The 23,621-nt window shown below is 41.7% G+C and overlaps 1 protein-coding gene across 4 annotated transcripts in view; it reads right to left on the bottom strand.

The window, feature by feature from the left end:
* Positions 1 to 23,621, bottom strand: part of SMYD3 (SET and MYND domain containing 3) — a 601,699-nt gene that overhangs the window by 282,064 nt on the left and 296,014 nt on the right. Inside the window, exon 1 of one of the 4 annotated variants that reach the window (XM_067555241.1) lies at positions 7,466 to 7,589. The exons of the other annotated variants lie outside the window; for them this stretch is intronic. Within the exon in view, the coding sequence (XP_067411342.1) occupies positions 7,466 to 7,507 (42 nt within the window). The 5' untranslated portion in view covers positions 7,508 to 7,589. Of the gene's footprint in view, positions 1 to 7,465; positions 7,590 to 23,621 lie in introns of those variants that run through there. 4 annotated transcript variants of the gene reach the window in all.

The raw sequence follows: 23,621 nt of genomic DNA, 5'->3' as shown, positions 1-23,621 counted from the left end.
AGACCTCCCCCACTGCAACTTGAGACCATTGCTCCTTGTTCTGTTATCTACCACCACTGAAAACAGCCTAGCTCCATCCTCCCCAGAACCCCCCTTCAGGTATTTGAAGGCCGCTATCAAATCCCCCCTTACTCTTCTCTTCTGCAGACTAAACAAGCCTAGCTCCCTCAGCCTCTCCTCATAAGTCATGTGCTCCAGACCCCTAATCATTTTTGTTGCCCTCCGCCAAACTCTCTCCAATTTGTCCACACCTTTCCTAGAGTGGAGGGGGGCCCAAAACTGGACACAATACTCCAAATGTGGCCTCAGAAATGCCGAATAGAGGGGAATAATAACTTCCCTTGATCTGCTGGGCAACGCTCTTACTAATGCAGCCCAATATGCCATTAGCCTTCTTGGCAACAAGAGCACACTGTTGACTCAATCCAGCTTCTTGTCAACTATAACCCACAGGTCCTTTTCTGTAGAACTGCTGCCTAGCCAGTCGGTCCCCAGTCGGTAGCAGTGAATGGGATTGTTCCGTCCTAAATGCAGGACACTATATTTGTCCTTGTTGAACCTCATTAGGTTTCTTTTGGCCCAGTCCTCCAGTTTGTCTAGGTCACTCTGTATTTTCTCTCTACCCCCAGGGTATCTACCACTCCCCCCAACATGTCATCTGCAAACTTGCTGCGGATGCAATCCACTCCATCCTCCAGATCATTAATGAAGATGTTGAATAAAACTGGCAACAGGACCGACCCCATGGAAACTCCGCTTATTACCGGTTGCCAACTAGATATCGAGCCCAATGATTTAACTGGCTTTCTATCCACCTATAGTCCATCCAACCCATACTTCTTTAACTTGCTGGCAAGAATATTGTGGGAGACCGTATCAAAAGCTTTGCTAAAGTCAAGATATATCACTTCCACCACTTTCCCACATCCACAGACCCAGTCATCTCGTCATAGAAGGCAATCAGATTGGTCAGGCATGACTTGCCCTTAGTAAATCCATGCTGACTGTTCCTGATCATCTTCCTCTCTTCCAAGTGCCTCAAAATGGATTCCTTGAGGACCTGCTCCATGATTTTTCTGGGGACTGAACTGAAGCTGACTGGTCTTTAGTTCATCGGATCCCTCCTTCTTCCCTTTTTTGAAGATGGATACTATATTTGCCTTTTTCCAATCATTCCAATAACCTCCCCCAATAACCATGAGTTTTCAAAGATAATGGCCAATGGCTCTGCAATCACATCAGACAACTCCCTCGGATGCATTGCATCTGGCCCCATGGACTTGTGCATGTCCAGCTTTTCTAAATAGTCCTGGACCTGTTCTTTTAGCACTGAGGACTGCTGATCTCCTCCCCATTCAGTGCTGCCCAGTGCAGTAGTCTGGGAGCTGACCTTGTCTGTGAAGACAGAGGCAAAAAAAAACATTGAGTACTTCAGCTTTTTCTACATCATCTGTCACTAGGTTGCCTCCCGCATTCAGTAAGAGGCCCACACTTTTCCTCACTTTCTTCTTGTTGCTAACATACCTGTAGAAACCCTTCTTGTTAACTTTCACATCCCTTGCTAGCCGCAACTCCAATTGTGCTTTGGCCTTCCTGATTTCACTCCTGCATGCTTGAGCAGTATTTTTACAGAGTATATAGCCCTTACACTGGGGCATTACTAGGACACTGATTAATGACTGCAGGAACATTATTAACCAATTAGACTGGAGAAAAATCCTATCACATTTATAGACTTCCCAGTAATGACTGTTCTCAGTTTATAATCTGCACATGAGCACTCCCATTTTATAATCCCCAGCAATGACCAGTCCCTCGCTGCAGCAAGATGCAAACATGTAATAGTACAGTACTCTCAATCACTATATAATAGTATTGTAGGTATGTGAAGCTACAGCTCCTGACACAGAGGTGGGTCAGTCACTGTGTTCAGGTCTGTGCTGACAGCCTGTTTTGACTCAGTCAAGCAATAGGTCACCAAAAGCCATGCGGTCACAATGAGACACTGACACATTTTGAGTGCATTCAGGCTTAAGAAATGCCAGTTTTTCAGCATGAACCCCTTGGCAATCTGCCTGGAGGATCACTGCAGGAATGTAATTTGGATTTTGTTGCAGCCACACAAAATACAATTTTTAAAAGTAGAACAACATTCTTTTTTTAAATTTTGAGTTGAATTTTTAGTTTCATCTACAATATATAAAGTCAGGTTTAGTTTTAAAATACTTTCTGGTACGGTTGTGAGAGTAAGCACACAGCATTAAGGCCCTGTCAGCATGATCACGGTAAACTATTTTCTGGGGCATAAATACTCAACGACGTTTGCACGAGGGACTTGAAAACTTTCAACATTGATACTGCAAGCTGGGATGATGTAATTAGCAATAGGCCACCGTGGAGGGCTGCACTTCACCAGGGAATCAAAGAGGGTTGAGAGAGAGGAAAGAAAAAGGAAAGTGCAGCCAGCCTCAAGTGCTAGTAGTGCCCCGGCTTCATCTTCTGGCCTGGCGCCTTCACACTTGCCCTATTTATAGCAAGGACTGTCACTCAAGAATTGGACTTTTTAACCACTTGTGATGCTTCAGCATGACACAGTAACTGAGTTGTTTTGGCGCTTACACTGTGGTCTTCTGAGAGAGATGATTGCCAGGACATATGTCATATATTTTCATTGCGGGTTGTAACTTAGCATTTGCAGCTTGAGAGGCATGTTTAACTGGCTATTTTTCAAAGACTTAGGGCTGGTCTACTCTACATTACACAGTTAGATCGACGTAAGGCAGCTTATGTCGACCTAACTATGTCAGTGTCTACACTACAGCCTTGCTCCCATTGATGTCAGTGCCCTACTACACTGACATAACATAACTGCACCTTCATGAGAGGCGGAGGGCTTATGGCGATGTAGTCAGGGTGATTTACATTGGCATTACTTCCATTGCACCGTGTTATTTACATTGGCTGTTAACTGTGGGGTTGGCTGTCAATTTCATGGCTCGGAGCCCACTGGGCTCCTGGCAGGGAGCAGATGGGGAAGCTGAGAAACCCCAGGTGGCTTCCCCCCACTCCCAGTGGAAAATGGAGAGGCAAGAAGCTGTGGGCAGCTTGTCCCCGATCCCGGTGGGGAGTGAAGGGAGGGGGCAGCCAGCTGGGAGCCTGTGGGGCAACCAGGCTCTCAGCTCCCCACAGTGCCCCTCTTAGGTCGGTGGAAGTGCTCCTAGTGAGGACATGCACTACCGACCCAACGAGGGTAATGTGGACATGCACCACTATATTAGGTCGACTTCAATTTCTAGTGTAGACATACCCTTAGGAAATGTAAGGAAGAATAGATAGCTCAGGGAAAAGGTCATGGTAAACAGTAATTCACCCACAGGTTACTAATTTGGTAGGCATCGTTATCATCCAGTTGCTGTTCTATGTGGAATAGTCTTGGTAGTCTCTACACTGTACCTAGCAGACAAGTATCCAACATAACACAAATCCCCATCACAGTCAGCACTCGTTGGAAACTTTGCTGCCAGTATCTGCAGATAGGCCAAGGAACTGTGTCTAACGAAAGTCATGGAGACTGAAACATCCTCTTACTCCTAGCTATAGATCTTCCACATCAGGGTTCTTGAAGTCAATTGTCACAGCAATGTGGGACAGCCTGCATGGGCGTTGCCTATGCTGCACCTGTTCAGTGGCTAAACAGAGCTTTTTTCCACAGGCCTGTCAAAGTGCCTTTCACCAGCACTAAATTGATCCTTTTTCCTCCCTCCAAAATGTGGATATTGTGGTTTTTTGTTGAGTAATATAACCGGGGGGGTGGGGAAAATTGCTGTTCTTTGTTTGGGATGAGATTTAGTATTCATACAACTCAGAAACAATTTTAATGTTGGCAGGACATTAGATCGTAAGGAAACAGTCAAAACAATGCTAGACGCATTTTCTAAAAGCTAAAAACTTGTTACATTTCCATGGCTTTATAACTTCAAAAAGCCTTGTTCATTTTCCTGGAGTTCTTTTCAGGACAAAAGGGTTTAGTGCCTGATCTTCTTCTTCTTCTTCAAGAATGCTGAGTGAAATTGAAAGCTTAAAATGGAAGAATGCTTGGAAGCTTAACTATAGGGTCAAAATTGTGGCTGCATAATAAGGCACATTGGCAAACATCTATATAATACTGTAGCACTGAAAAAGTTGGTAAGGTATATATATGTGTTTCATATACATACTGTATGCTTAATACTTAGGCCACAATCCTGCCAGTGACTGTGTGTGGGAATGGCCTTATTTTGCAATGAAAAGAAAGCTTCTTACACTTCAGTGAGAACAGAAGTGAATTCTGAAATACTGAATCCAAACTGGCTCTGAGTTCTAAGAAGAGCTAATAGACCTTCAGGTCCATATTTGCTCTTTGTTTATATGAGTAAATCTCCTTCCCCTGAAGTCAACACACACAACGGCCATTGACACTAGTAGTGAATTAGGCCCTTAGAGACACCATCCAAATGTCAACTGTCAAGAGAAAATGCTCTTGTATGGGAGGGAGAGAGTAGGGGTTTATAATTGAAATCAAGTATATTTCACAGCTCTACTGTCAGAGTGGCTTTGTACACGTTGTGATGAAATACAATGAAATACTGTATTATTTTCCATTTACATAGCCGCATCATATCTGTGAAATGTAATTCATTCATTTAAACAAGTCATTGGCAATGAGTTTGAAGCCATCTCTATTAAAAGTGAACTTCATTTTAAAAAAATCCATTAAATGTATTTCTGTAGGCTGAAAGCCCCAAACCAAAAAGAGAAGTGGAGGCAGTATTTTGTTTTTATTTATTTCAGCTTGCCTGAAGTAGCAAACGGTAGACTTTGTTCTACTATGACACTCCAGAATGCAGAATTCTTTGACATTACTGTTGCTACCTGAAGGCTTCGGGGGCATGGAGCCAGCCCACAGGGGTGGAAATAAGTAGCAGTTGTTTATTTCATAGCATGCTTTTGCGATTTAGTTTAATAATTTAATATTCATAATACTGAAGCAATAGGGGTTCAATGACCTGAGAACACATTGTCTAAACCTGTTTTAATGCAACCAGAGCCTTAACACAGCAGCACTTGTCACTCCTAGAGCTGGCAACGGGTGGCGCCATCCACTACAAGAATAGTTTCAATTCTCATTCTCCTAGTCCCTCTCTCAAACCACACCTACCTTCAACACTGCCAGTGGGGTAGGGGAAGCCCATTACACTATTATAAAACATATTGCAGAACCATACCATATAACAAACAAAAGCAATGTACCTCAGCCTCGATGGGTTGGGCTCTACACTCCAACAGCGCTCGATATTTTCTCTAGCACAGTCATGAACTATAGCTCTCTAGTGACCGCTTACGCTACTTAAGATACTTTTTATTCACAGCATTATTCAAGGGGGAAAAATCCTGTAAACAACAGCAGTTAAAAAAATACATTTGACTGCAGTCAGGTAATCCAATATCCACAAAACATGAGTGCCATTTAAGAGTACATAAGAGCGTACAGTTTTCCTGGGGTACCTCTAAGAGAGCAGCATCACAGCAAAATAACTGAGAAAACCTTTTTTTTTTTTTTTTTTTTAAATCACTTAATTCCTTCTTCAGCACAAGAAGCTACAATTACCTTCAGCAGCAAAGGGGTTATTAGGTCTGGAATGTGACTGAAACATATTAAAATAATAAGGAAGACAAAGATGAGCAGATTTTTTATTATTATTTTAATAAATTCAAAATCTAACTGCTTTACTGAGATGAGGCCTAGATTGGGATGCACTGATCCAGTGTAATGATTTTTATGGAAGCATCCTGCTTAAAATTTTGCTGCTATATCAGAGTGAATTCTAGTGAACAGATAGGAGTTCAAAATTAAGGCCTGAATTTTGATTCCCCATATAAGGAACAAAATACACAGCTACTGGGAAAAGAGAAAATATATAATTATTTCCACTGAAATTCAATACTTAACGCAACCAATTATGATTAAAATAACACTGACAATACACTTGGAAAAATGTAAAGCCATATTCCTGATCAACTTTCTTTTATGCTCTTTTGAGACAGAAGCATACTGGGATGGGGGAAGGGAGGACCTATTATTTATTGTTTGCATTACCACAGCACCTAGGAGTCAAGGAGCAGGACCCCAATGTGCTAAGCGCTGAGCAAACAAGAAGATGCTCCCAAACTAAGATCCCATACTGATCAAAGATAAATAGCTAAAGTACAGAGAGTATGAAGTTGTACCAATAAAGCAAAAATGGACACAGCTTTCTATTAATCCCAGTAAAGCCAAGGTGCCCTCAGGCAAGATGGTGACCTCCTACGCTGTCAAGAGACTAAGAAGCACCGTGAGGAGCTGGTGGACAAAAAGCAGTTCCCACCTCTGTTAAGGGCATCCGTTTGCCTCAGTCCAGAATAATAGGAGGTTGCCATTTTGAGAAGACCATCTTAACTCATGAGCCTGTGGCCTTAGTCCCATTCAGAACAATAGGAAATTACAATCATTTTGAAAGAGGGCAATTTTTTATGAGTTTCTCTGAGAAACATTACTTTTCTGTCTCTCCAGAAAGAGAAACTTCCAGTTATTAAGAATAACAAGAAAGACCATAAACTAAAAAAATATATTTTCAAACACTATTCATTGCACTATTCATTGTGTTTTTTCACACCCCCGAACGACATAAACTTTGCTGACATAAATGGTAATGTAGACAAGGCCTGAGACTTGTCTTCACTGCAACGGTTAGCTTGAGCTAGTACACTCCAACCATCCTAGCTGGAGTGACCCCACTTTAAAACAATACTGGAGTTCCACAGCGTGATTTGATTAGCTGCACAGAGTGATTGGATTAGCTGCCAATAAATTATTGTAATTTGAGCTATTGCATCCCCATTGCATTATTATCTTGAGCATCAGCATCACTCAAGCAGTCAAGCTTCAACCCACCCACCTGAGGAACCCACTCCCAGACAGGGTACACAGACTCGTGCTAGCAGGGCTCAAGCTAGGAAGCTAAAAATAGTGGTATAGATGCTGCAGCTTGGGCTCTGAAGACCACCTGCCACCTTAAGCTTGTGAGCACAAACTGCAACGTTCATACCGCTATTATTTTGTTCCCTCTCTCCCTGCTAATCTTTGTTTAAGTCCCACTGACAAACCTAACTTGCTCTCACATGAAAAAAATTAGGAAAATCTTTGGGGAAGAAACCCATAGCTGACCCAAGGGCCAAAACCAGGTGAAAATATGCAGAAGCAGACCACAAATGATCACAAAACAGAGGCAGTCCAAGAGATGAAAACCTCTGAAGGCAGTCACATTACTACCACCTATACATCAAAAACACAATAAAACATCACCAATTAAACTAATTAAATTACTGCTATGTCACACAAATTTGAGAGGCTAGAACCTGAAATAAATAGATTAGACCATAAACTTACAGATGTTGTCCAAACTCTGGAAAAGATGGAAGAAAGAACCATCACGACTGAGAAGGATTGAGTTGTCTGATCAGCTGAGCAGAAACCATATGAATCCAAAGAAAAATGCTCAAGGAGAAAACAATGGACCTGAAAAAAAGAATAAAATGCAGTGAATTTTTCTGAGGCATTCAAACATGCAAAACAGCATCCCTCCAGAGCACTGAAAGGGCCTACCATGATGCCGGAACCACAAAAAAGCAACAGATTATGTGCAGTAATTAGAAAATTCCAAACATTTGGGGAACAGCGAAAAGAGTTATGTGTCTCTGAAGACACGGGGGTGTGGAGGGGAAGAAGCTGATAATGGACTTTTCATTTGTTAATATTGCTAGGCTAGTATTCAGAAAAGACATGCAGAATCTACACAGGTGAGATAAGTGCAATATACCGGACAAGTCAGTTTTATTTTAGGATCTTCCACTGTTATACAGGATCTTCTATCAAGTCAGAGCATTGAAGAAGTAGAGGGGATTCTAAGAAATTACCTACAGACCACCAAAAGCAGCAATATTTGGCTCATTCCCTTTATTTGTGTGGATCTTTCACACAGACAGAACTGAAGGAAAAACACTTTGAAAAGCAGGAAATGTGATTGTAAACCTACAACAGCTGGCAAGGGAACTTAAGGACAAAGTGCAGCATCTGAAACCACTTTTTCTTTTTTAATGACTAGATTTTGCAGTTGATGATGCCCCTTTAAAGACATAAAATAGCAGATTAATTTAATTTTATGTAATATACAGGATATACTTACCAGCAATGGCTGACAAAAATGAGGAAAACAGCTACTTACCTACAAAGAAAGCAAACAGTTAAATGCATGTCGCATTACATAAAGTACAGGAATGAATGTAGTTTATGGCATTTGATTACACAGATCTATTTTTAAAACACATGCAGCGTGAAAAGGAACACATGCTCAGGATGACATGTTAGGATGGAACAACCTGGTACTTACCACAAAAAGAACATGATCAATGACAAGGCCTGGGTTGGGTACCATGATAGAATGTACAGATCCTTCACTATCCCACAGGAGACCCTCATAGACATGATTTACATTGCCCGTAAGAAAAGGACCCTCCACACCAAACAGCAGGATGGCAAGTTTGGGATTAAACTCCAGGGTAGGGTCAAGACTGGGTTTCTCATCTCCCATCTGGAACGTTTCCCTGAACTCAGGGTAACTGAGGAAACCCTGTTTCTTACTAGCACTCGAGGTAATGAAGGGCAGCTGAACATTGGTACAGTTACAGCCTTAAAGAACTAAGTCACCTTTCAGGGAGGAGACTGAGGAGGCCCTAGGAAACCAGGACCACGAGCCCTGGAGACACAAGAACCACTCTGTTCAGATTGTATGATTTCGCATGTAAAGACTGAGCAGCTGCATGAAGGGATTGGCCAAAGAATTTTATTTTGGTTCTACCCCAAAAAGTTGTAAATAAACCCTGAGACTCTAGAGAGGATTAATTTGCTTAACTTTGCTTTCTTAGCCTGTGATTCCTGCCGAGTTTGAGTCTAGCTTGGCAGACCCTGGTCCTGCCTCAAGCATCTTTACTCTTTCTGGTGTAATAATAGAGGGGTGTCTGCATTCTGACTCTCACAAAAAAACACCCCCTCCCACAAAAAGGCACAAAAGCTGGAACTTGGTAGTAACACAAAATAATTTAAATGAATTGCCCCTGCTGCTTTCTAATACATATGAAGAGAATTTTGGTAACAAAACTTTAACAAAAAAGAGGATCATTTTCTGTCCATGAGTCTACATTGGAAACTTAATCTTTTAGACAATTCCTAGGTCCACCTCCTCCAAAGCGGAAAACATCCAACTCCAGAGACTAGAGAACAAACTAAAATACCTAGCAACTTCATTGGACAGGTGTATGAGAAAGGGAGGATTTTCACACCAAGAGACCTCACTTCCCATTGACAAGCTTCAAGAAAAGACTATTTTTAGAGTCAAGAAATTGGGTCGACCAGACTTTATTCTCAAAACACAAGGAATGTTGTAAGGAGGAACCAGGATCTGCATATTTAGTACTGTACTGGCCTCTTTAATAAAGAAATTTTAACTTTAGAGAGGTGGATACTAACTTATTACTTTAAAGCACCCAAAAGTGTGCTAAATGTTTCACAGTACAAACAAGACTTGATTCCTGCCTCAAGAGCATACAGACTGAGTTCATGATGCAATGAAGGGGTAACAAAACATTAAGCAGGACTTCAATCTAACCTGCAAAGACATATGCACATGATTCATGTTATGCACTGTGAGTGGTAGTCTCTGTCAACATGTAAAGTGAAGCACATGTCTAAATCCTTGCAGGACTGGGGCCAAGTTAGCATGACCAGATGTCCCGATTTTATAGGGACAGTTCTGATATTCGGAGCTTTTTTCTTATATAGGTGTCTATTACCCGCCGCCTCCTGTCCCGATTTTTCACATTTGTGATCTGGTCACCCTAGGCCAAGTTCAGATAGAGGGTCGCAGATTGTGTGGGAAAATAGCATGGAGACACTTGTAGGAGAAGCAAACAAATGGGGACATCAAGAGTTCTCAGTGATCTGTCTTTTATCATTATAGATAAAGCACAAGAATATTTTAGTCAAAACAAAGGCAAACAGTGTTTTGTCTTCCATATTATGGAAGAGTGGACAGCTGTGTAGTTTTCTCTTTATACAACAAACATAATATGAAGAAACCACAAAGACATAGTGGGGTCCAATTAACCACATTCACTGAATATATACAGTACCACACACAAGGCCTTGCTAGGTATACACACTGCTGCTTTCTAAAACAGAGAAGGATTGTACACTATTTAAAGGGATACTATCCTTTTGTTGTACACTATAGGGCCATAATCTCTTGCTCCCATAGGAAAAAGTAAAAATCATAGACTCCTAGAAATGTAGGGCTGGAAGGGACCTTGAGAGGTCATCAAGTCCAGCCCCCTGCATTAAGGCAGGACCAAGTACACACAGACCGTCTCTGACAGGTATTCGTGCAACCTGTTCTCCAAACAAAGAAAACTTTGACAACTCTAATGTTGTTAGGGTGCGCAAGACTTTGTAACGCGAAATCAGCTTAGCTCGACAAGAGTAAGGCCCTGAAAGCAACGCTAAGCTTTCACAGCAAGTATAACTAGAGTTAGGCCTCTCGGGAGCAGGACCCAGACACTGTCCTCTGGCAAGCCTTGGCCCAAAAGAGGAAGTGCCATAAGGCCTGGAAAATCACGAGATGAAAATATAAACCTGCTGATGCTCGGTCAGCGAAATAATCCATTTTAGCAATAAATTAAGCAGTATCAGTACTATGATTAAATTCTTCTGAAGTAAACAACTAACGTCACCTTATTCCAAGAAGTCCCTAATTAACCACCAATAGACTAATGGAACATAAGATAAGGCCCAATCCTTGTAGGGATTGAGATACACGTCACCTACCCCAGTAATAGCAAAAAGGTATAAGAAGGCCTGGTAGCCCCCTCCTCCCAAAAAACTCTCCGTGGATCTGCGGAAGCGCTAGCGGATGCCTCGAGCAGGACGGTTCCCTGGTCGCCACTCGCTTATCAGAACGAAACATGGGTCTCCTCATTCTTGTATTGGTAAGCGCCCTTCTTCCCGCTTAGATAAGTCTACCTCTCCTAGATTAATGGGCCCCCAGGAGTATATTGCCGTGGGTATCCTCTTGGTGGGTTTCTTCTTTGCTTTATGGTTCACTTCACTGTTCACTAAGTGTTGCTGCTGCTGCTGCTGCTCAGCCAACGATAATAACAACAATAATAACGAGTGTGGGCACTTTCCCCTGGTATAAGATGCATATATCCACCTGCAAATTGTTACTCCTTATCTTTTATGTGGATAGTAGCCTCTTCATACTGTTTCTGGTATGGGCAATAGTGCTAGAGATTCTGTGGCACTGCTGTGATGTTGATGAGGCTGCCCAGGGGTAAAGATGCCCACTCCTATGTGTCATAATCTACTCCTTACCCTTATGGTTGATTGTGCCTGTATTTTACTTCTTGTATTGGGCCTTGTGCTGGAACTTCTGGTGTACTACTGCAGAAGGTTTCTGGTAACTTTTCCTCTTCATTATCTTACATAATAAATAAGCTAATTTTAAGATCATTTTGTCCATTTGTCCATCCCGCCACCGAGATATAATACCGAACATTACAAATATTAAAAAAAAATAAAATTGCTTAGTCTTAAGAAAGTCTTTAGATACAATAATGTTTCAGAAGCCAAGTTATAGCGATTGTTTTGTGAAATGTAATAGCATGAACCTGATAAAAAAAGGTCTGGGAGAATACTAAGTAGTAGAAAATCAAATAGCTGAATAAACAGCTGCAAAGATAATAATGAAAGAGTACAAACTAATATAAAAGATATACTTGATGGTTTTTGGAAATCCTGCAGAACACCAAAGTTCACCCACCTCCTCTTTCGATAAACTAACCTTAGAATAAACTACACAGGAAAACAACAATAACTTATTGGATTTAAATTACCTAAGCTTCAGTGAAACTCAAGAGGAAACACTGAATAAAAAAATTTCCACAAAGGAGATTAAATCAGCAGTGCATTCTTTAAAAGTAGGAAAATCATTCAACCCTGTCAGCTTTACAACTGATTACTGCAAAACTTTCACTGATCAACTCAGCCTGACTCTTATTAGATAACATTTCACGACATCTTAAAATAAAAAACAATCTCTGATGTGCAGCCCAAATAATATTGGGAAAGGCTCCATAGGTGTGTTCTTCATATAAACCTATTTTGTTAATCAGTTGTGGTGCAAAAGTAGCAGCCGCAAGATTGGTCTAGGTTCTCTCTAGATTTGTGGCTATAGACCAAACAGGTTTTATATATAGAAAGCCTCTAGTGATGTAAGGAGATTATTTAATGTAATACACTATTCACAATATTATGACACACTATACTGTAATTATTTCCATGGATGCCAAAAAGAGATTTTTGACTGCAGTAATGGCCTGGGAACTGTCTAAGAGGAACAATAATATAAATAAATGGTGTGGGGATTTCAAAAATATATGAGTATGGTTTGCTTTGACTGAAAGGATCCCTTTGTGGCCATGGAGGCAGGGTCAGGATTTCCCCTTCAGGGTCTGGTGGTGCAAATGCACTATCCATAGAACAGTCGCACCTCATGTGGGGCAACTACAAAACTGCACCCCAAGTGGTTCGCTACAGCAACTTGATATTCCCCAAGGAGTTATTTAAATTACTCTTAAGCTATAAATCCCTTTCCAACTAAATGAAATACAATACACAGAATGATTTACACATAGCTCAGGAAAAGCATTTCCCAGCCCCAAGAAATCAGCAAAAGTTACATTTTTACTAGGTTCAGAAAAAACACAGATGTAGCTTTGCACCTGGTTTTGAGGAAGACACTGACTCGCTGCCCAGCAAGCCTTAGGAGCATCTGACATACTCAGCTGAACGGTACTGCAAGATGTAGGGTATTTGCAATCAGGATGCTGGAGCTCATTTGTTATCCACAAAAATCAGGACGTCTCCTTACGTTTTTAACAGACACCGCAAGCCGGCACATCTTAGATTGTTAGCCCCCAGTGGTTGGCTTCCAACTTCCCACACAGGCGAGTTAATGAAGTGAACACCTGACAATATGAAAAGAAAAGGATGCACTTCTCCTTGCACTGTATTGTCTATTCAAAGAGACGCTGTGTTAGCACATGACCCTGAAGATGTAATGAAAAACACCCATTATCTTCAATGGTTGCTTTGACTAAGGTCTGCAGTTTTTGGCTTCTATTAAAACATCTCTGATTAAAAACTACTCTTTCTTTGAGCCTAAGCGGGACACTATAATCTAGTTTTAATAAAAGAATCTCTTGGGCAATTACTAGCAGTAGTACCTTAAAAAAAAAAAAAAAAAAAAAAAAAAAAAAAGTTAAGGCTAAAGCAATCCTATGGCCCTGTGCTTTAAAGAATCCCCAAGAAGATGTATCTGGATGAATGGAGGAAGTGCTCCCTGCACCTTCTCCTCTATCTAATGCATTTAGAGGGGAGGAGCCAGAATTTGGCCCTTTGAACAAAGAACAGAAACACTGAGGAGATAAAGTTTGCTGTAACAAATGCATTTGTACATTCCAAATGATAGATGTAATTTCTTTGTCAAGACAGAATATTTCTGCTTCCCCTACTATTGCTCTAACTCAGTGTTTCTCAACCTTTTTGATACCAGGGACTGGCGTCCTGTAGTGTGTCAGGGAGATCTCAGGGACCGGGCGTTGAGAAACACTGCTCTAACTGACCCGCTTGATTGCACACAAGAAGTTTAATACTTGGAGAGCTGGAAAGTTATCGTCTGAAGAGATTTTCAGTGAAAATATAAAAATTGCAAAACAGAAAGCCTCTTTCCAGCCGGTGGTAAAGCAAACAGTAAACATTCTTGAGGATATGTTGGACCTTCTTAGAGCACCCTAAAAATAGAACAAGAGAGTGGTTTGTATTCATGCTGTTGTCTCAGAACACCTGAATTTAGTGCCTTGCACTTGAATTGCTCCTATCCAGTCTCAGTGGGCTACTTTATAAAAATAATAAATTGTGTAACATGGGTAAAGTAGTTAGGCTCTGACACTTTGATTAATAATGACTGGGCAAACTGCTACACCCACATGTAGCCTTACTGACTATCAGTTGCACGATCAGGACCTTTATGCTCTTCCTGGGAGGAACCTTGTCTTCATTCTTTCCTGTAAACTACTTAGCATGAGTCCCATTCAGGAAGACACTCAAGCACGGGTCTAGCTTTAGGCATGGTAGTTATCTGTGAATTCAGTTGGAATCCTCATTCAGAGCCAGATCCAAAGCCTACTGTACTTAATAAGCCACTGACTTTAATTGGGCTTTATATCAAGCCTCCATTACCTTAAGGTCAGGCATGTGATTAAGTACCTTATTTAATCTGGACCTATATAGACAAATAAATATGAACAACAAATATTAATGCTAATAGTACAGTAAACACAGTAAAGGTTTATTTCCCGTTACATTTAAAAACTCCTGCTAATACTAGCAATATTTTTTAAACTTTTATACCCTAATGTCTGACTTGATCTGCACAGCCCTGAGTTTTCTTGCAGTATTTACTATACAAAATAGTCATTTTGATACTGAACTTTAACACTTGCCTCATCTGATCTGCTTTATGAAATCTGGCATCCCTTCTCCATATACATAGCATTCTCCGTCACTGAATATTTCACCAGTGTCAGGATGAAAGCAGTTACATGAAAGCAGCAACATCTGTGATCTCATTGTTTTCACCTGACCTCAGTATCTCCCTGAAACAGCTCCATGATTGATTTTCCAGATTTTCTGTTCTCCAAATATCTAATAGCATAATCAACATTAAAAAGTTAGCATTGCCAAACAACTAAAGAAATAGCTGGGATTACACCAACAATTAAATTAGAAAGTATTTGTGATAGTTATGTGGCCAATACTCGCTTTTTTTAAAATTACCTCTAGTTCTACTACCCTGTTTTTCATCATTTTCTTGGATAATTTAAGAGATTTTCTAGATAAACTCGTTCAGGGTCTGAGCCCTGATGCCTCTTCATTTTTCTGCATTTCCATTTGCTCAGCCCGTTATTTAATTATATCAAGTTGCTCAATATTTCCAAAGCTTTGTCTTGCTGATTGATAATGTGGATTGGAGTAAAGTCACTCCTTCCAATGAGTAGTTTCAGCAATTCATGATTTTGTCTATCTGGCAAAGACTCAAAAAGGTCAGATTTATGAGTATTAGCTTTAGCACTGTAGATCAATCAGCAGGCATCCCAAACACTCCCAGAGGTGGAAAGTGCAAGAATATAGCGCTACACTGAACAGACATGGGGAAAAGATAAAGAGCAAAATTTATTCCAGTCAATTCCATAGGTATACCAAGAATGAATTTGGCCCAGATATTTTAATTGAACATATCCAGAAGCTTAGACACACTTTAGCCACAGATGGTGCTTGGCCCCTCTCAATGCAAACTTAAGTCTATTTCTCAGATCTGTCTGACATCCTCTTTTGTGAACATTCAGCTTCCATTTCTCTTTTAGCAGCATGAACCTTTTCTATCAAACCATTAGGCATGCCATTTCTTATTTCCTATCCTCCTCTTACACGTTTTTTATATACTGGAAATGAAAATATTATTTTATAACCTCTTCTTCGAGCTATTCATTCTCCATATCTCCCTTCCCTCTGTAAAAAAAATTATCTTAAACATCACACTCATATTTCTTTTCTTCCTCTATGCTTGATGTTTATATGACATTCACTATCTTTATTTATTTCTTTTGGTATTTCCATGCTCTTCTACACTGGCATTTTCTTTGTTGCTCCTAGTACATTTATTGCTACATGGCAAACACAGGATAACCTTTTGGCATACTTTAATTTATGTTTACTCATCTTTTCATTTTACCTGTCCTCTCTTCTCCATTGCTGTATCCCATTAATTTTCACAAAATACATAACACAGTTTCAAAATTAACTATACAAAACAGAGATGTCTACAACAACTGAGTGCGTCAAATCATGACTTATGAAATGCAAACACCCAAAGTGATTCTCAGACTAATCTCTTCACTCCTAGGAAGCCTTATCTTTTGTTCCTGCCATATTTTTAATCACGGTTTTGCACAAAATTCAATTTCATCTAGTTTGCATTATAAGCGGGATTCCTAAACATAAATCTAACAGGAGATTTACAAATGCAAATTCAATATTCACGTTCATGAATTCAATTTAAATAATTTTGGAAGGGAGTACAACAGAGCCCTATCAAACTTACAACCTTACAGAACTCCATTTGATGTTATAAGACAAATGGCTCAGTCTCAGATTGGTTCCTGCCGACAATCTACCTGTCTAAGGGCTGAATCCTGCAGAGAGGGTGCAATTGGAGACTCACTCGAAGATACTTAGCTTGGTGTTGTGCTACTTACATTTCAGGAAGGTGAATGGTGGTGTACTACTGATCTGTCCATAATTTTGCTTGCAGTAGGTTTACAATTCTCTTGTACAATGACATAGCTGTTGAGCCCCTTTCTACCATACTGTGGATCAGGGTTCAGCTCCATTGGCTCCAGGAATACACAGTGCATACCCACTAATATTTCCACTTTGAGATGCTGGTGCACCTATTTGAAAAGGGCTGTGTATTCACAGGTGCTGGCTGAGCACAATGCTCCGTTCACTGCACCAAGTGGATCAGGCACACCTGCCTACAATCATGTGTATATTTCAACTGCAACTAATCCTGAGAGGTGCTGAACATCTATAACTTGGGCAAGTCACAGCAGCTCTCTGCCTCAGTTTCCCCACCTATACAGTGAGAATAGTTAACTTGCGAGCAAATGTTTCTACAGTATTTGTAATATGAAAAGCACTGTATATGTTATTATTGGGCCAAGACCCAATGTCCTTATTCTGTTCCTCCTGAGACCAAACTCTAATTAATTAGTATTTTTTGGATACTACTAGCAAGTATTTTTCTTGTCACCATTTACCTACCCCTTTTCAGGTCGTTATTCCTCATTTTATGCCACTGTACAACATACACCATGATGTATGGATGATTGCTCAGGAGTGAATCTCACCAGCCATGCTGTGCCCCAATGCTAGTTTTCTGGGGCAGCAGACAGTAGGAAGGAGCTGCTGCATGGCTGGGCTTTGCTCCAGCAGCCTCCTCTCAGCTGATTGCCCCATTATTTTTTCATTTCAAATAATATGGCATATTCATTCAAACTTGTGCTGTCTGCCCCACTCTTCCTCTTCCCTAGCCTAGAAGGATATTTTTGAACTGAGCAGGTGAGCCAAGAATCTGAGTCCAGTGGGTTAATCTGTCCGAAGGAGAAACTGATGCTGTAGTGAGGTATTTCTCTGATGCAATCCTGTTTATTAACAAAGAATGCACATGAAGCCTTGCTTGCCAGAACACAGTAGGTAGAGCCTTGTAAATCCACGGATATCCACTTTATAGCCAGGGACAAATTTTGGCGGATGGTGGATCGGATGTGGATCTCAAAGGTGGGGAAGCAGCTGTCTACAGCTCATAGTCTTTGAGGCTGCTTCCCTGCCTTCAAGATCCAGGCGGGGGCTGGCCGCCAACCAGCTGTTCGGAGGCGGCTGGCCCTGCAACAGGTGATCAGTGGCAGAACAGCTGATCGGGGAAGTGGGGGTCTGGTCACCAAACAGCTGTTTGGCGGCTTGGGGGCAGCGGATAAATATAAAGTAGGAAGTGCAGATGGTGGGTCCGATAGAAGTTGATTCTCATGGATGCAGATCCACATTTTTGTATCGGCGCAGGGCTCTCACAGCAGGAATCGAACAGCAGGAGCTGGTTTGGGACTTCGTTCAGTGTCAAACCTCCTTCCAGCTAGCACTTTGTCCAAAAGCTCTCTCTCTTGGGCTACGTCTACACTACCGCCTCTGCTGGCAAAATTTATGTCGCTCAGGTGCGTGAACATTCCACCCATGAGAACGACGTAAGTGTGCACAGCGCTTTGTCAGCGGGAGAGATGTGGATTATGCCACTCGCAGGGGTGGGGTTTTTTATGCCGATGGGAGACCTCTCTTCCATCATCATAGAAGCATCTTCACCACATGTGCTGCAGGGGAACAGCTGTATCGGTAAAGTTGCGCCGTTACCTGGCCTTAGCTTTTTCTCACAGTCACAATCCCAGGGCTACTCTGGCTGTTTCAGCGGTTTCTTTCTCTGTGTGTTCCAGTGGGGTTTCTGCCCCGTCTCTCTTTCACCCACACACAGCTGCAATCACCATCAGTCCTTCATCCCTGTATTTACTTAAACCCCTCCACCCACATAGTGCAAATTGCTGAGTGGCCAGTGTTTTGGATGATGGCTCCTACCTTTTCAACTATCACTAAGCAACAGGGCATTTAATTGTTCCCTCATTTAGTCTGAATGGAAGGCAGCTGTTGTAACATAACCTGCTTCAGTGTGGTTTCTCTCATCCTCCCCCGCAATATAATACGCAACCTGCAAGAAAGACATATTTGTATTTTCCCCACAGCCATGACTTTAATGCAGGGACATCCCTTCCTCCTAAGCAGTACTATTCATTGTAATGCAACCCTGTTCTTGACACAAGTATCATGTTAACAGCGAAAGGATTAATGCCTCTGGGTTAGACTAAGACAACAGTGCAGGATAAAATCAATTAAAACAACAACAACAAAACCAACCAATCAAACAAACACAAAGTTAATCACAAGAAGAAGGGGGCTGGACAAGTTATAGTATTCGTCTGGCAGCAGCAAGCTTTCAAAGAGCAGAGAAAGAGTTAAAGAAAAGAAATAAATCCTTGATTTAGAGATTTTAAAAAGCACTAAAGACCGTGAAACATCACTTCTTACTAAGGGGGCAGTCATGACTGGCACGAAGTAAACCGTAAGCAATTAATAAGGTTAGGAGCCAAAATAGACTCCTATCTCAAACTTATCTTGAAGTCCACCTGACAAAGCCCACCCTCCCCTCTCAAAAAAGGCTCAGTGAAACTAAGAGCCTGACGCTGCACCCTAAGGTCAACAGAACCAAGCTTGGACGGTCCAGAAGAAGAGGCAAAATGCAGACACAAGTGCTAGGGTGGCCATTCACATATTCCCAGAATGCCAGATATTCTAGTACTTCTGGGAACGGCTCAGACCTGCCCCCGCCAGCGTGACACCAGCCCCTTAGCATGACTTCACACTCATGGTGCATGCAGTGGGGGCGGGGTGCCATTCAGAAGAGCCACCCTGCCCCCATCAGAATGATCTTGCACTCACAGTATGTGTGAGGGCTTAGATGTGGACGGAACAGCATGCTCTTCCTTATGCTATCCCAATCTGATACCTGGTTTTGTCTCAGTACCAGATGGGAGACAAGCCATCCAAAAAGAGGACTCCGGCCTCCCTACCAAGTGCCCTCCACAGTGCCTTGTCTGAAGTCCCCAGATATTAAGGCTGGTCAAAAAAATTTTAGTGCAACTGTTTTTCATTGAAAAATGCAGTTTCATTGAAAAACAAAATGTGAGAACGTGACAATTTCAACACAATTTTTCAAAAGGGAAAAGTCAAAATGCTTTGTTAGTATCTTTTGGGTTCATTTCATTTTGGCTTTTATATTAAAATCTTAATTTTAATATATTTTAACTTACGTAATTTTAACTAAATGTTTCAACACTATTTAAAACAACACATTTCAAAGGTCCTGAATCAAAATATTTCAGAATTTTTGTTTTGAGGGAAATTTTGAAATTTCAGCTTTTCATTCTGAATTGGAGGGGCTTTTTTTTGTTGTTGTTTTTCAAATGTCAGAATTTCGTACGCAATGGAAATTCCAGTTCCTAAGTGGCTCTCCGAGATATTCAAATCTAGGTATCATTGACAATGACAATGGTACCTTGGGAAAGAATCAGTCTCTCATCAAGCCAAGATCAAAATCAGATAGAGCTCCTCAGACCAGAGTCAACACCTTGAATTGCATCCAGAAGCCAGATGTTACATATTTCTACCGCAGACAGCAATAGAGAAGCACTGGTCTTGCCTTTTTATAATTGTAGTCACAGCTATCAAACACCCCACAATATCTTGCAAGGATTATTTATTTTGCAACCTACCATCTGGATCTTTCTTTAGCAGCTAAATTGCATCTGTTCAGAGCTGCATATAAAAAGCTGAACGCAAGAAACCACTTTCAGTACACAACCAACAAGAAGTTTTATTGGTACTACAAAACCCAGGAACTATGCTCAGAGATCCTGGAACAATTTTTATAATGGGGGTGCTGACAGCTAGTGAACCAAACTTTCAACTCTGTATATAATGGAAACCATTTTCAAGCCAAGAAGTGTGGCAGCACTCTTAGTTCCAGCACCTATGATTAAGCTACACATTTCTTGATTGTCCTCACCTGGTACTTTATCTATTAATTATTTTCAAATATATAGACATCACTCTTTTATGGAGCCCTTCTCTAACCCCTATCTTAAGCAACCATGCAGGGGTGCAATAGGGAACAAAGCCTGTTCCTATTCTCCTGTGTGGCCATATAGACTTGCATGAAACGTGGATCTGTTGTGGAGCAAAGAACTTGAACTACAGGTACTCCTCCCAGCAAGCAAGCAAGCAGTGCCAGGCAAGCCCCAGCTCAATCTGAGCATGTGTGCACCCACTGAGCTGAAATGGGCCGTATGTGGAAGCAATCTGTACCCTTTCAAGGGCTGCAGTAACTTACTTCCTCCCTGATCCTGGAGCAGGAGGAGAAGAGGGAAGGAATTGTGACCCTGAATCACGGTTCGTTACTGTGGCTCCTATGTGAAGTCATTTATTCAAGGCTGGACAAAAAGGCTCAATCTAATCTTAATTAATAAGAAACATTTTACTGCACATGTTCATGCTTTCTTTGATAAAACTGCTACACTGGGGCATTTTTACTTGTTGTAGGGGCACCACTTAAATTCTAAAGGCTTTACAAATTTCAGTATAAGAACTGCAGTAAACCTTTCCCTTCCTTAAGGTTCCACACTAAAAATCAACCTTTTACAACGAGAGCCTATTAGAAAAACGAATTCATTGCCAATATTAACATTACACGTAGACCACAATATGAATTAATGAGCTTGCTTTCCACCTCCATCCCCACCAAATAAATGAGCCATGTTTCTAATAAAGCATTTGAAAGGAAGGTTGAGAAATTTAATAATAATAAAAAAAAAAAACCTCACTGAAATTAACTTCCTGGCAGTGCTTTAAAAAAAGAAAATGTTATTACTTGGCCCTTTGCTTTTCCTCAAAGCAAATTTCAATCCTTTGAGGAAAGTACTAATATAAAGCAGATAATTTACAAACCTTTTATTCCACAATTTGCCTGGTTCAAATAAGCAACTAAAATAGCAATTGCCAGTTGAGTATTTTAAAGATTGCAGTTATAGGAAGACAAACAGCATAATGCAAAAGAAGAAAGTCAGTGTTGAAATTATCAAATACTAGCCTTCCAGTAAAGAGCAAAATGCTGAACATGCTAATTTGCATAGGCAACAGAAGGGAGCGTTAAGAAATGAAAACCCTAACGATAATTGCTGGAGTTTTATCAAACACGTTTTCTAATCTCAGCTCTTTTGCATTTACTATTCGAAGGAGACAAAGGGGGAAGAATGCCAGTGGGTTGTCTTAAACTACTCATTTTGCCAGAACCATACATTGTTGGCTAAATTAAGCTAATCATTCATCGGTGCTGCTTCCTTATCAAACAGGAGTCATCAAAAGAGTCTTGACTACTTTAAAAATGGGGGTAAAAAGAAAGCAAATATCTTACCAAACTAACAAAAAAGCAAGGCTGTTTTAATACTTCAGTTTTACAAAGGATGTGATATTTAACTTGACTTTTTTTTACACCTTACAGTAAAAGAATAGTGGATGAAATCCTGGCTCCATTAAAGTCAATAGAAAGTTTGCTACTGATTTCAATGGGATCCTGATTTCACCCAATGGCCTGGTGTCCACTACATGGTTATTTCGATACAGGGCAGCTTACGTTGACCTAGTTATACATGTCTTCCCTCAAATTTGGCTTCCGCCAACGTAGGCACCCCATGACACCGACTTACTAACACCACCTCCCTGAGCAGCATGGAGTCACATCCAATGTAGTTAGGTCAACGCAGTGTCAGTGTAGGCACTATGTTACTTATGTCGACATTTGCTGGCCTCCAGCAGCTGTTCCACAATGCCCTAAACTGACCGCTCTGGTCACCATTGTGAACTCCACTGCCTGGAGGTCAGGTAGATGGGAAAAGCCCTCCCCCCTTTTAAGCCCCATGAATTTTTGAAATTCCTTTTCCTGGTTGCCAGGCTTGGTGAGCACACCTAACAGCTCTCCATTGTTGAGTGCAACTGCCCAGCTGACCATGCCAGTTACATGCTCTAGATGCGCTCCTGCTTGGAGCACGCAGGAGTCGGTGGATCTCCTGGGCCTGTGGGCAGAAGAGGCTGTGCGGGCACAGTCCGAACCAGCCATAGAAATGTGCACATCTATAAGCAGATTACTCAGAGGATGCAGGAGAAAGGCTACGACAGGGACCAGCAGCAGTGCTGGATCAAAGCAAAGGAGCTGCAGCAGGCATACCAGAAGGCCAGGGAGGCCAACTATCGATCCAGTGCTGAGCCACAGATGAGCCGCTTTTACAAAGAGCGTCCTTGGTAGAGACCCCCTTACCAACAGCCCTGTGGATACTTCTGAGGAGCCTGAGGAGCTTGCAATGAACAGTGAGGAGAAGAAAATGGATGGGGAAAGAAGAGGAGGAATATAGGGGACAGGTGATCGGGGGGATCCAGCTGCTCAGCGAGACAAGGCCTGTTTTTGACTCGACTGCAGTCCAGCCGGTCCTACCATGTGAGCACAGGCAAGCCTGATGCAAGGGAAGGAACTTTATGCGAGGAGGGACATGCAGGTTTGTGAGGGTTTTGAAAAGAAGGCGTGAAATCCGATGGGATGCAGATGAAATTATGGGATGGAGAACACTGCATTATGGGAAGTTGACCTCCCCCCCAATGCTCCCAGTCACCCCTGCATGACTCGTTTCAGCCCTATCAGGCATTGCAAAATCTTCCCAAAAGACCATGCAACTAGATGGTGGTGAGTAGCACAGTGGGATACCTCCTATGTGCACTGCTCTCTGCATCGACACAAGCACTCCTGGTGAGCATGCATACCACCAATGCAAGGAGTCAAATACGCACACGCACAAGTGATGTACTAACTGCATCTGCCCGGATAAAGGACGGTGAGATGTAGCTAACTGACTCTGCAGCTGGATCACCACCTCCTGGGTTCTACTTCAGTTCATGCTCCCCTTCTGTATGTGCTGGGAGCCATCCCGTTCTCTGTACAAAGGTGAGTGCCCATGGTGAGAGAAGGCAAGGAAGGCAGGGGAAATGGGGATCGGGTAGGGTGTGGAGAAGAGGCAATGGGGAAGTAAGGGGGATGGGGCAGGGGACAGTGAGGACAGGAAGGGGGAGGGGATGGGACAGGGAAGAAAAGGGGATAGGGGAATTGGGGAGG

This window comes from Emydura macquarii, unplaced genomic scaffold (assembly GCF_026122565.2).
Source record: "Emydura macquarii macquarii isolate MOO-44397 ecotype Brisbane River unplaced genomic scaffold, CSIRO-AGI_Emac_v2 contig_1597, whole genome shotgun sequence".
NCBI lineage: Eukaryota > Metazoa > Chordata > Testudines > Chelidae > Emydura > Emydura macquarii.
Note: the sequence above shows the minus strand (reverse complement) of the source record. Positions and strands in the feature narration are given on the sequence as shown.